The 11,094-nt window shown below is 41.2% G+C and overlaps 1 protein-coding gene across 1 annotated transcript in view; it reads right to left on the bottom strand.

Annotated features, from left to right (window-relative positions):
• Positions 1-413: 413 nt before the first annotated feature.
• LOC103583107 (Fanconi anemia group D2 protein-like) overlaps positions 414-11,094 on the bottom strand; it is a gene marked incomplete at both ends in the record, with an annotated part of 13,820 nt that continues 3,139 nt past the window's right edge. Inside the window, 9 exons of the mRNA XM_008564519.1 lie at positions 414-488; positions 1,485-1,523; positions 2,272-2,343; positions 2,966-3,059; positions 3,899-4,021; positions 4,764-4,857; positions 6,083-6,213; positions 7,349-7,459; positions 10,877-10,995. Of these exons, the coding sequence (XP_008562741.1) occupies positions 414-488; positions 1,485-1,523; positions 2,272-2,343; positions 2,966-3,059; positions 3,899-4,021; positions 4,764-4,857; positions 6,083-6,213; positions 7,349-7,459; positions 10,877-10,995 (858 nt within the window). The remainder of the gene's footprint in view (positions 489-1,484; positions 1,524-2,271; positions 2,344-2,965; positions 3,060-3,898; positions 4,022-4,763; positions 4,858-6,082; positions 6,214-7,348; positions 7,460-10,876; positions 10,996-11,094) is intronic.

Genomic DNA, 11,094 nt, shown 5'->3' with positions numbered 1-11,094 from the left:
CAGCCCAGACAAATGAGTTCTTTAAGAAATTATTATTATTATTACTGAGAGTAGACCTAGAGAAGCACAAAAGAATAAGCAAACGACACACTGATATATGAGGTCCTGGAAGTGCAACAGCACAATAACATTAAGCTGAAAGGAATAACCACCTTCCAATCTGGAGTAGAAGTAGAAAGGTGGGTTTGAACTAGGGTGGGTCTGAGGAGTCCAGCCTACTTTGGAATATTCAGTCCTATTTGGGCATTTTTGGCTATAACTGAAGTGAACCAGAGGTGCCCAAGTAGAACTGTGGCCCACAACATGAGCAAGGGGACTGCTCCCACCCCCAGCCCAAACCCAGGTGTCACTAAGAACTTATCTTCTGAGCAAATCTTCAGAGCACATCTTTGCTCTCTGCTCTCAGCTCTTACCCGGTGTTTTCTAAAACTGAAGTCTAGAAGTGGCATACACTGCTTCAGAAATGCTTCCACAAAGAGACGTCCATACTGAAGAAAAGAGACACATTGGTGACCTCTAGCTGAGATCTTTCTCCTGAAAGGTCCTGGCATGAGGCAGCATAGCATTACCCAGCCCAAGGGTTTTATCTTCTTATTTTTATATGTAAAAAATAAATTGTGAGGGGTCTAAAAGGTTAATTTGGAGAATGTAGCTTAATGTGAAAACTAAATAGGCCTGCTAACTAAGCCTTAGAATTAGGCAGACTTAACTACCCTAGACACAGCCAGTCGACAGGGGCCTTGCTCAGCTTAAGAATGAGAGAACAGAGGAGCAGAGGGGAACTCTAGCTCCCTGAGGATAACTAACTTCCCAGAGGCAAAAACTGGGTAGATCTGAGGAAGCATATGAGCAATTTACAAATTTCCCAATCAGACAAATCTCTCTCCCTGACTTACCCATCTTCCACACTGCAACACAGTGGCAGATGAGTAGAGAGAGATGCCAGGAGATGAAAAGAATGAGAAGATACCCACTTGGAAGGAAATATCAGAAGTAGGGAAGAAGCTTTCTCCCCATAATATCCCTATTGAATTTGCCATCAAATCTAGCATGAATCCAGGCTATCCCCATGGGATAGGAGTTTGGCAATTATCAGGATATCAGCTCCCACATTCATGAGGCTACCTCACGGGCTTTAAAAAAGGAGGAATCATCCATTCTTCCTTCCCTCTTGTCACTTGGGAAGGAATGACAGGGAGGGTAAGGAGACTACTATTCCTAAACGCAACTGCCCTGAAGCCATTCCTCCTAGTTCTAAAAGTCTGACCCAAAACTTTCAAACTCATAGGAAATTGGCTTCTCTAGTCATCCAATTACTGTGGGAAAATGTATCCAGTGCCTTTCCTAAACTGTTGCCTATTAACACAAATTCTGGAGACACTAGCTTATGGGCAAGGAATTAAGCAATTCATCTCGGCTGAGACTGTCTGTAAAGTGATCCACAGGAATAATAAATATTAAACAGGACCCAATAAGTCTCTCACCTTTAAACAGGCATGCAGAACAGGATGACTATCAAAGACCTGGAGAGGTAAAAGACAAGAAACCAAAGCTGAGGTCTGTTCCTTTGAGCACCCCATCCTCTTTTCTGCAGTGTAAAGAGCAGCTCTGGCTGCTATAGAGAATTCTAAATTGAGGAAGGCATGTCAACAGTTAAATTAACTATAAAGCACAATAAAGTAACCACCATAAATGAAGTTCAAGAAAAGGAAAAAATAAATAAATAAATAAATAAATAAAAAGGAGCAAAGAGGAACAAGAAATTGATTCCAACTGGGGATGGTGAGAAGATGGCATTAGTAGAGGTCCAAAACCTTGACTTGAAGCCTTAAGAAAAACTGAACAAAGAGGTAGAAAGGAAAGAGAATGACATTCTATTCTGGGGGAACAGTCTGAGCAAAATCAAAGAGTAGGTGAGAGCACAGAGTATGTCTGAAGGTTAATGAAGGCATTCAGGGTCAGAAGAGGGAGTGTGCTTAGATCACAGAGGACCCAAGGCAAGATGACAGAAAGTGGGGGAATGACAGGTGGAGGGTGCCGTTAAATAGTAAGCATTGTGGCACAGGTAGGAGGAAGAAAGAGAAGGAGAAATATACTGCCAGGGAGAGAAGGAGTTATCCAGGATGAGTATGAGGACAAGGGAAGTAGACGGGGGGAGAGCAAGCCCCAAGGAAGGGTAGGCAGAGGAGAAAGGAGAGCCAATTTTGGAAGCTAAGACCCTTGGTTTCTGTAGTTAGCCAGTGAGATGAGTCAAGGAGTCTCAATACTCACCTTTATCAGGTTGATGAGAATACTGAAGTCTCGAACAGCCATGTTCCAGTAGAGGAGCTTCTCTTCATGAATCTGTGGGCAGCCCAATATATAGGTGCCTCTAAATCAGACAAATACTTCTCCTACCGTACTCCCACTAATACACAGTTCTTCAATTATATAGCTATTCAGAGATTCAAGCCAATTGTCCTTCCAAAAAGATGTGGCAACCAGCACACCCTAGATGGTTCTGAGGCCTGCACATACTGTGATAACATAACAGTACCTGATAGACACTTTCCAAAAAGATGAGTCATCTTCGGTAATTTCCAAGTAGGTGAAAGCCTCTGCAACATACCTAGTGACCATCAGATCTCTGTGGCTTCTCTGATTTCCTATGCTAGCCCTTGTTCTCAGCAGTCAAGGTCAGTTCTGGTTAGCAGGTTGCCAAGGCCCACAGGATCTCAAACAGGCTGGTTTACCTCATGCCAGCTGGCAAGTGGCAAACTGGGCATTAGCCACAGAAAAGAGAACCCTATCCTCACTTCCAACTACAGTGAAAGGAAATTAAGCCAGGAGCTCTTTGAAGAAAATCCTAAATCTTGGTAACTCAAAGGAAATAGCTTAAAAGAGAAACCCTGGAATCAAGAAACAGAAGAATCAGCAACTTCCAAGTAGTCGAGTCCACTTCTCACGATGGGAGTATCTGACCCACCTGCTGCGAGTCTGCTGCTGTGCCAGCCTGAAGACCTTTCACTGTCTTCTCCAGTTCAGCCATCATCACACGGAAGAAAATGACAAAGGTGTGCCTAGAAGAGGGAAAAAGCATGCACACCCACACAATCATGGACAGCTTAGAAAGAACTTCCTGGGAAAAAGCCATGGAACAAACAGTAATTACCTTCCCCACTCCTCTGAATGTCCTTTCACTATGGTCCCCCACTGTAGGAAGATGGGGGATTAGAAAGAATTCAGAAAGAAGCCCAAGAAGATGGCCTGTGAAACAATGGAATTAACTTTATAAAAGGAGGTGTCATGGTATTATGAAAAGAGTAGTGAAATAGTGGTGAGAAGATCTGAGTTTGAGTCCTATTTATTTCATTGCCTGAGTAAGCTTGAGAAGTTCCCTCTGTAACTCTCATTTTCCTCCACAGTAAAGCGGGATAATGATATCTACCGCACAGAATTATCAAAAGGATCCAATGAAACAAAGAATGTGAAAGTGCTTCAAAAACTATAAAGACTACAAGTGCAAGATAACTGTTGATACACAAACTGTTGAGACACAAACTCATTAAGTGAGAGATACACGATCAGACACAACAATCACCTTGTCCTTCTGAAGGTGATTAAAATATTGGAAAAAGTCTCAAGTTTAAAGGATGAAAGGACAGGAGAAGTTTGGTGACCAAAAGTTCATTGCCTCTGAGGATTGCAAATGCTGCAAATTCATTCCTCAACAATGTCCTTTCACATATATTGGCTGAGAGTCCCTTGGAAGGAATGCATGGTAGAAACTTTGTGTTGAATGAATGACTGTACCTACTATCTATATCAGAATTAGATGGAATAAGGTATTTGGAAACTACATATGCTGAACAGTATGATTCTACCTTAGGGAAAGAAGTGGAGGCAAGAACTCCCTTACCTGGTCAGTGTAGGAAACATGGAAGAAGATGCATCTTTAGGAGAGTTGATCAGCTCTGGGACTGCAACACCGGCAATTTCCTCTATGGCCTTCAGAACACTGTCTGTGTGCTGCAGGTATATACTGCATTGAGAGTCACAGTATCAACACATGTTACAGAATTCCTAAGTTAAGATTTCTTTCTTGAGATGTTATCAGGTGTTAAGCTTTAAAACAATTACTGGCATTTATTTTCAACAACAAAGATTTCAGATATTTGTCAGGAGGTAAGGCAAATGAAATCTCAGTTAGAAATATAGTTAAACACCTTGAAGTGATAGATGTGTCCTGGATATGGTAGGCAATAAATATTTGACCCATTAATTAACAAGGTAGGATACAACTGCAGACTCCTCCACTTCTTTTTTTTTTTTTTTCTTTTTGTCTTTTTTCGTGTCCGGCAACGGATCGCAACCCTCAGTGTCGCGCCCGTACCGGACCGGACCGGCAACGGGATCGCAACCCTCGGTGTCGCACCCGCACCTCGCTCAGCCAGTGAGCGGGAACCGGTCTGTATGTGGGATCCGAACCCTCAGCGGGAGCGCCGCTGCACTCCCAAGCGGCGCACTGTAGCAGTGCGCCACCGGGCTGGCCCCGAGACTCTTCCACTTCTATGATTTAACAATAAGAAATTAGCTGACTGTGTAAAACAGAACAGAGGATCTTAAAATCCACATATTCCAAATTGTCTTCATTTTAAACCTACTTCATTACTTTTAAGTTCCCCTTAACAAAGGTCATTTCTTAGTCTCTGACCAGAAGGATTCCAACAGTAGAAAAATGGAAAAAGCCTATTTGGTGTGTTAGAAGAAACCAAACATCTCACCAGAGCAAAGCATGAAGCTGGTCATTAAAGATGTTGCTCTTCTCTTTCTCCCCTCTTGGCCACACCCGACAGAGGAACCGTCTGGCCAAGGAAGCTGTTGGAAACAAGACAAAGGCACCTCATGTATGGGATACTGACTTCATTCTTGTCTTTTAGGCTTTTCGGGATGATTATTGATGAAAAGGATTATTATTTTAAATTTACTAAGAAGTTCCTGGTCTAACAGGGAATTTTTTTTTTCCTTTTTGTCTTTTTTACTGACGGTAACGGGATCGCAACCCTCAGTGTTGCGCCCGCTCCGCGCTCAGCCAGTGAGCGGGAACCGGTCTCCACATGGGATCCAAACCCTTGGCAGGAGTGCCACCGGCCGGCCCATAACAGGGAATTTTTAAAAAGCTCATGTTCCTGCTCCACTGGCTCTTCTGCCAGAAATAAACCCATTTCTCTGTCTAAGACCCAACACATCCCACTTCCTCACCCCATCTTGAAACACACCAACATGAACATACGCAGACATGAAAAGAGAAAAGGAATGCTGCTGGGCAGTAGGAAAGCCAATCTTGTTCCTTCTGGGCAGGCCAATAGCAGTGGCCACTTCACAGATTCAGATCAAACCCCCCCTTTTAATCAACAGAGAATAATTAAGGTTTGTTTTGCATTTTCATCTTGCTTTCTGTTTGTGCTGCCAACTAAGATGTATAATCAGTGAGTTACATTCCAAGAGTAATGACAAAAGATAGAGAAAAAGGGAAGGAGGCAGTACTTCCTTTACTCTTGATCCTGATTTCTCCTTTTTCTCCAACTTTATTAACATTATCTTATTTCTTTTTTTTTTCTTTAAAGATGACCAGTAAGGGGATCCCAATCCCTGACTTGGGGTTGTCAGCACCATGCTCTCCCAAGTGAACCAACCGACCACCCCTATATAGGGATCCGAACCTGCGGCCCTGGTGCCATCAGCACCACATTCTCCCAAGTGAGCCACGGGCTGGCCCTACATTGTTTTATTTCTTATTGCCAAATGTTTCAGATAATTAAAAATAAATAAATAAAAAGGAAGAACATGATTAAATTTAAGCAAAACAAAGAACTGTCTACCTAGCTGATCTAACCAAATTCAGACTAAGCAATGTCAGCAGAAATCAGTCATAGTTCCTTCTAGGAAAATGTCCTTGTTGGAATAGCAAGAGGGCATGCCTAAGGCTTATGTGGGGATTTACATGTAAAAATGTACAAGGTCCTGGGAAGCCCCAAGTTTACAAGTGTGAGATATTAATCCTATTCACGGAGAAAAAAAAAAGAGGATCTGGGCCCATCACCAATTTTTTCTCTGTTTTGAGTTGGAGCTGTAGATTTCTCCCAGATGACAATCAAAAGTCTGATGAGATAAAGAGCACACTGGAAACTGGGAATGCTGTGATGGAAATTCTGCAAGTAATGGAAGCTCTGGCTGTATTGAGAGATGAAAACAAATACATACACACAATAACATTACATATATTATAGATATGTTTAAATCCACACAAGATACCCAAGTCCCCTTCAAGTGTTTGATTGCATAATTAGAATCCTCCTCATTTTCAGGTGCTTTAGTAGCAACCTTCTTTCAAGCATCTCCATGGAAGACTATATCTTTGTATGGAGAAGGCCAGGGCAGCAGAGTGCCATTGATGAAATGCTGGCCTTGAAGGGGTCACACATGCCAAGAAACCCAAGTACCATGCTAATATGTGCAACCCTGGATAAATTATTCACTCTTTAAAGCCTTAGGCAATATACTGAAAATAATGTTTAAAATCTAGGGTCATAGAGACAATGTGAAAGGAAATTATAATATAAGGCAGAGAAGCAGAGCTTTTAATAAATAAATGTCTCATATGTGGATAGCTTTCAATGCACTGAAGTAATGGGAGATGAAGAATCACAATTAACCCAAAATTGTAGTTAAAATAAAACTAGCATCAACTCCTGATTGACTGGTGAGAAGGAGATCAAACAGACTAAAAGTGCTGTATTTAAAATGAAATAACATCCTGCCAGCAGGCAGGGATGACAAGCACTGACTGCTGATCCAGTGACAGCCTCACCTATCAAAGAGGACAAGAGAAAGACCCTAGTCACTCTGTTTGAAGCTGGGGTGGAAGGCTGGGAGCCACGCCCCTTACATCACCTTCTCACCTTCCTCTTCCACTGCCTAGCCTTCAGTCACATATGGTCTTCCTCCAAGACTGGGGGAAGAAGACAGGCAATCAGTGATAACCAGCTGCTGCTTAATTATGCAGCTCTGCTAAGAGACAGAGTGGGTCCCTGGATAGTTAACAGTTGACTACAGAACACATCATTGTTACCCGAAAAGGCAGACTTTATGGGCTGATGTATGCATGAAGATTTAACCTGATTTGTTCAAGGGTTTCTAATGCTTCAAGATTTATCAGAATACATAGGTGAGAAAGTTCATACACTGAGGAAAAGTAACTGAAAATTTCAATTTCCTTCACAACTATTGAGAGACACTCAAGTTATTTCAAAGAAATCTTCCCAATCCTGTTCCTAGGAGTTTCTTGGGACAACACTCTGGGACATACCTGAGCAGTTCATTCAAGGACTGGTTACGTTGTCCCTCCTTCAGTCGGTTACTGAGGACCTCAAGGGCTGAGTACAGTAAATTACAATTTTCAGGTTGAAAAAATCCATTCCTAAGGGAAAGTCAAAGTAAGATAGTTTAGCTTAGTTTTAGGATGATTACTTGGATGGCATTTGAGAATACTGGCCTCTGGTCTGTATCATTTGGAGTTCGAAAAAAAGAAGAATTGAAAGTAGTCAAGTGCCAAATTCAGTCACAGTCCTAAGTATCAGATAAGAAGTTGAAGTGCGCCCAAAATAGTCTTTCCTAAGGACCTCACAGGTTTATTTTCAAGGGAAAAAGCTCTCCTTCACTGCCCACATTTTAGAGATATCTCAGTCTTTCTAAAAACACAGGAATGATTTTTGTCAAATCACTAAATCCATATAGTAGGTGCTTGATAAAGAAATTATCCCTTCTTCTACATTAATAAGTCAAGTCTTGACAATCCATCTTAAGATTATTTTTCATACTGTCCCTTCCTTTCCAAGCCCTGACCGTCACTCTAGGCCAGACCCTTAACATCATATGAGTAGATTACAGTGACACCTTTTAATTGGTCTTTTTGCATCTCCTTCCAATCTGTCCTGCACTCTGCTGCCAAAAAGATTTTCCTAAAACATTACTTTCATTATATCATGGCTGTGATCATAAAATTCTAAAATTGCTTCCCTGAACATTTAAATTCTTCTGTCTGACCTTCAAAGCCAAGCACAATCTGCCTCCCTAAACATTATTCTCCTCTAGAAATATTTTCTTTTTTCTTTTTTATTTTTTTTAAAAGATGACCGGTAAGGGGATCTTAACCCTTGACTTGGTGTTGTCAGCACCACGCTCAGCCAGTGAGCGAACCGGCCATCCCTATGTGGGATCCGAACCCGGGGCCTTGGTGTTATCAGCACCGCACTCTCCCGAGTGAGCCACGGGCCGGCCCTAGAAATATTTTCCAAAACACCAGTTGTAGTCATCCCTCCTTTCAACAAAAGTATTCTGAGGGCCTATTAGGTATCAGGTTACACCCACCCACACACGGTTTTTTAAAGGTATAATTGATGTATAATAAACTGCATGTATTTAAAATATTGAATTTAATCAGTTTTAACTTACAAATCCATGAGATCATCACCAAAATTACCTCCTGGAAGTTTCTTTGTACTCCACCTTCCATCCAATGCTAGGCAACCACTGATCTCTTTTCCATCACTACAATATTATATGCTTTTTCTAGAATTTTATATATATGGAATCAAATACTATGTACTCTTATGGTCTTGCTTCTTATTCAGCATAATTCTTTTTTCATGTTGTTGCATGTAGTATTCTATTATACGAATATATCACAATTTGTTCATATATTCTTCAGCTGATAGACATTTGAGTTGTTTCCAGTTTGGGGTTATTACAAATAAAACTGCTATAAAACATTCACATACAGGACTTTGTGTGGATATACGCTTTTATTTCTCTAGGGTAAATACCTAAAGATGAAATGGCTGGGTCATATGGTAGATGTATGTCTAACTTTTTGATAAACTATCAAACTGTTTTCCAAAGTGGTTGTATTATTTTACAGTTCCACTAAAAGCATGTGAGAGTTCTAGTGGCTCCACATTCTCACCAACACTTAGCATGTTAAGTCCCCATGCTAGTGGGTGTGTTGTGCTGCTACCTCATTGTGCTTTTAATTCATATTTCCATGTCAACTAATAATGACCATCATTTCATGTGTTTATTTGCCATCTATAAATCTCCTTCATGAACTGTCTGTTCAAATCTTTTGTCAGGCATTGCTTTTAAGTACTGAGAATACAAAAATGACTGATGTCTGTCCTCATGGAGCTCACAGTCTAGTAGGGAAGACAGATGAACAAGTAATTATAATAAAAGATGATAAGTTTTATCATAAGAGGATACCAGAGTGCTAGGAGAGAACTAGGGGTCAGGGAGGCAGGAAGGAGGCTTACCTGGCCTAGAGGTCAGAGAAGTTGCCTCTGAGGAAGTGAAGTTTAAGTCCAGATCTGAAGAGATTAGATGAGCCAGAAGAGGCTGGGGATCAAGAAGGTGGGAGTCTTGGTATGAGTATGTGAAGCCTTCCAGGTGAAAACTATATAAGGGTCCTGAAATTAATTCAGTATGGCTGGAGGCAGAGTTTAAGACAGTAAGTGGAATAGGAGTCAGACAGTAGAAGGCCTTAAAAGCCAGACAAAAGACTTTGAAGTAAAGAAAAATATAAACAGCAATTGGAGACCAAAATGTGGATAGGATCATACTGGGTCTGTGTTGGGAAGATCACTCTGACTTCTGTGTGAAGAATGGACTGAGGGAGGACAACTGGAGGTGGAGAGACCAACTGTGAAACTGATCTAGTCCAAGTGAGAGGTGATGGGAGTCTAGAAGCAGGGGAGAGAGACAGATGGATACCTAGATATGATCTAGATGATAAAATCAACAGGATTTGGCAATCAGGTGTGGGAGAGAGAAAGGGTAGAGAACAGAAGGAGGGACAAAGAATAACTCCTGGTTTCTGGCTCAGACAACTAGTGGTGTCATTTACTGAGCCAGGCAAAGCTGAGGGAGCAGTGGGAAGGATGATACACTCTTTTTTGGATGTGATGAGTGTGAGGTGTCAATGACACATGTAAGGGGGTGTTGAGTAGGCAGTTAGATATAAATGCCTATAGCTCAGGAGATAAATTTTAGCATAAATTTAAGCTTAGGTAAGATTACCCAGAAAACTTGTATAATGGGAACGGGGGGACCAGGGCCTAACCTTGAGGAACAAAAGTATTTAAGGGACACATCTCCCTCAATTCTACTTTCGACCATGATGTACTTTCCAACTTCTTTACCTCCCTAAATGCCAGCTCCCTTTCAATGACCCAATGAAATCCACTGCTTCCATGAAAAGCTGTGTTCAGCTCTTTGTCACATAATATGGAATTTATTTACAACTTATTTAATAACAATTTCTTAGGGCCAGCCTGTGGCTCACTTGGGAGAGTGTGGTGCTGATAACACCAAGGCCATGGGTTTGGATTCCTATATAGGGATGGCCGGTTAGCTCACTTGGGAGAGCGTGGTGCTGACAACACCAAGTCAAGGGTTAAGATCCCCTTACCGGTCATCTTTAAAATAAATAAACAAATAAATAAAAATAATAATTTCTTAAGTAACAGTCTCTCGTGTTATTATAGAAGGCTTGCTACAGCAAACAGGCTAAGAATCACATGGCCAGATTTGTTAAAGATTAGCTAATTAGCAAGTTACCTAATTTATCAAATAGGTTAACAATAATGGCTCCATAAGACTTGAAGGGTATAGGATCGAATGAAATGATACAAACAAAAACACTCCAAAAAGAGTAAAGCACCATATTTACATAAGACTTTTGGGCTTTTCTTTTCCATATCTCAGTGCCTTGGTGACTGATCACCAAGTAAAAGCAAGTATATACTCACTTCTCTCTACTACCATACTTTGCACAACTTACCAAGCAAAAAGCCCATGAAAGATCTGCAGTAGCCTCTGACAGCAAGAAGATATTATGTGGTACTCTTGAACTTTGACTGCTGGTCCATCAACTACACCATGATTCTCAGCAGCTAAACACTAAAAAGGAAAATAATTTTAGGATAGTTGCTTCAGCAATTGCCCTCTTTTCACAGCCAAAAATGAAATCTCATGTTCACTTAGTGATTTCTAAGTCTC

This window comes from Galeopterus variegatus, unplaced genomic scaffold (genome assembly GCF_000696425.1).
Source record: "Galeopterus variegatus unplaced genomic scaffold, G_variegatus-3.0.2 Scaffold19679, whole genome shotgun sequence".
NCBI classification, from domain to species: Eukaryota; Metazoa; Chordata; class Mammalia; order Dermoptera; family Cynocephalidae; genus Galeopterus; species Galeopterus variegatus.
The sequence above is the reverse complement of the archived record's forward strand: the minus strand, read 5'-3'. Positions and strand labels throughout refer to the sequence as shown.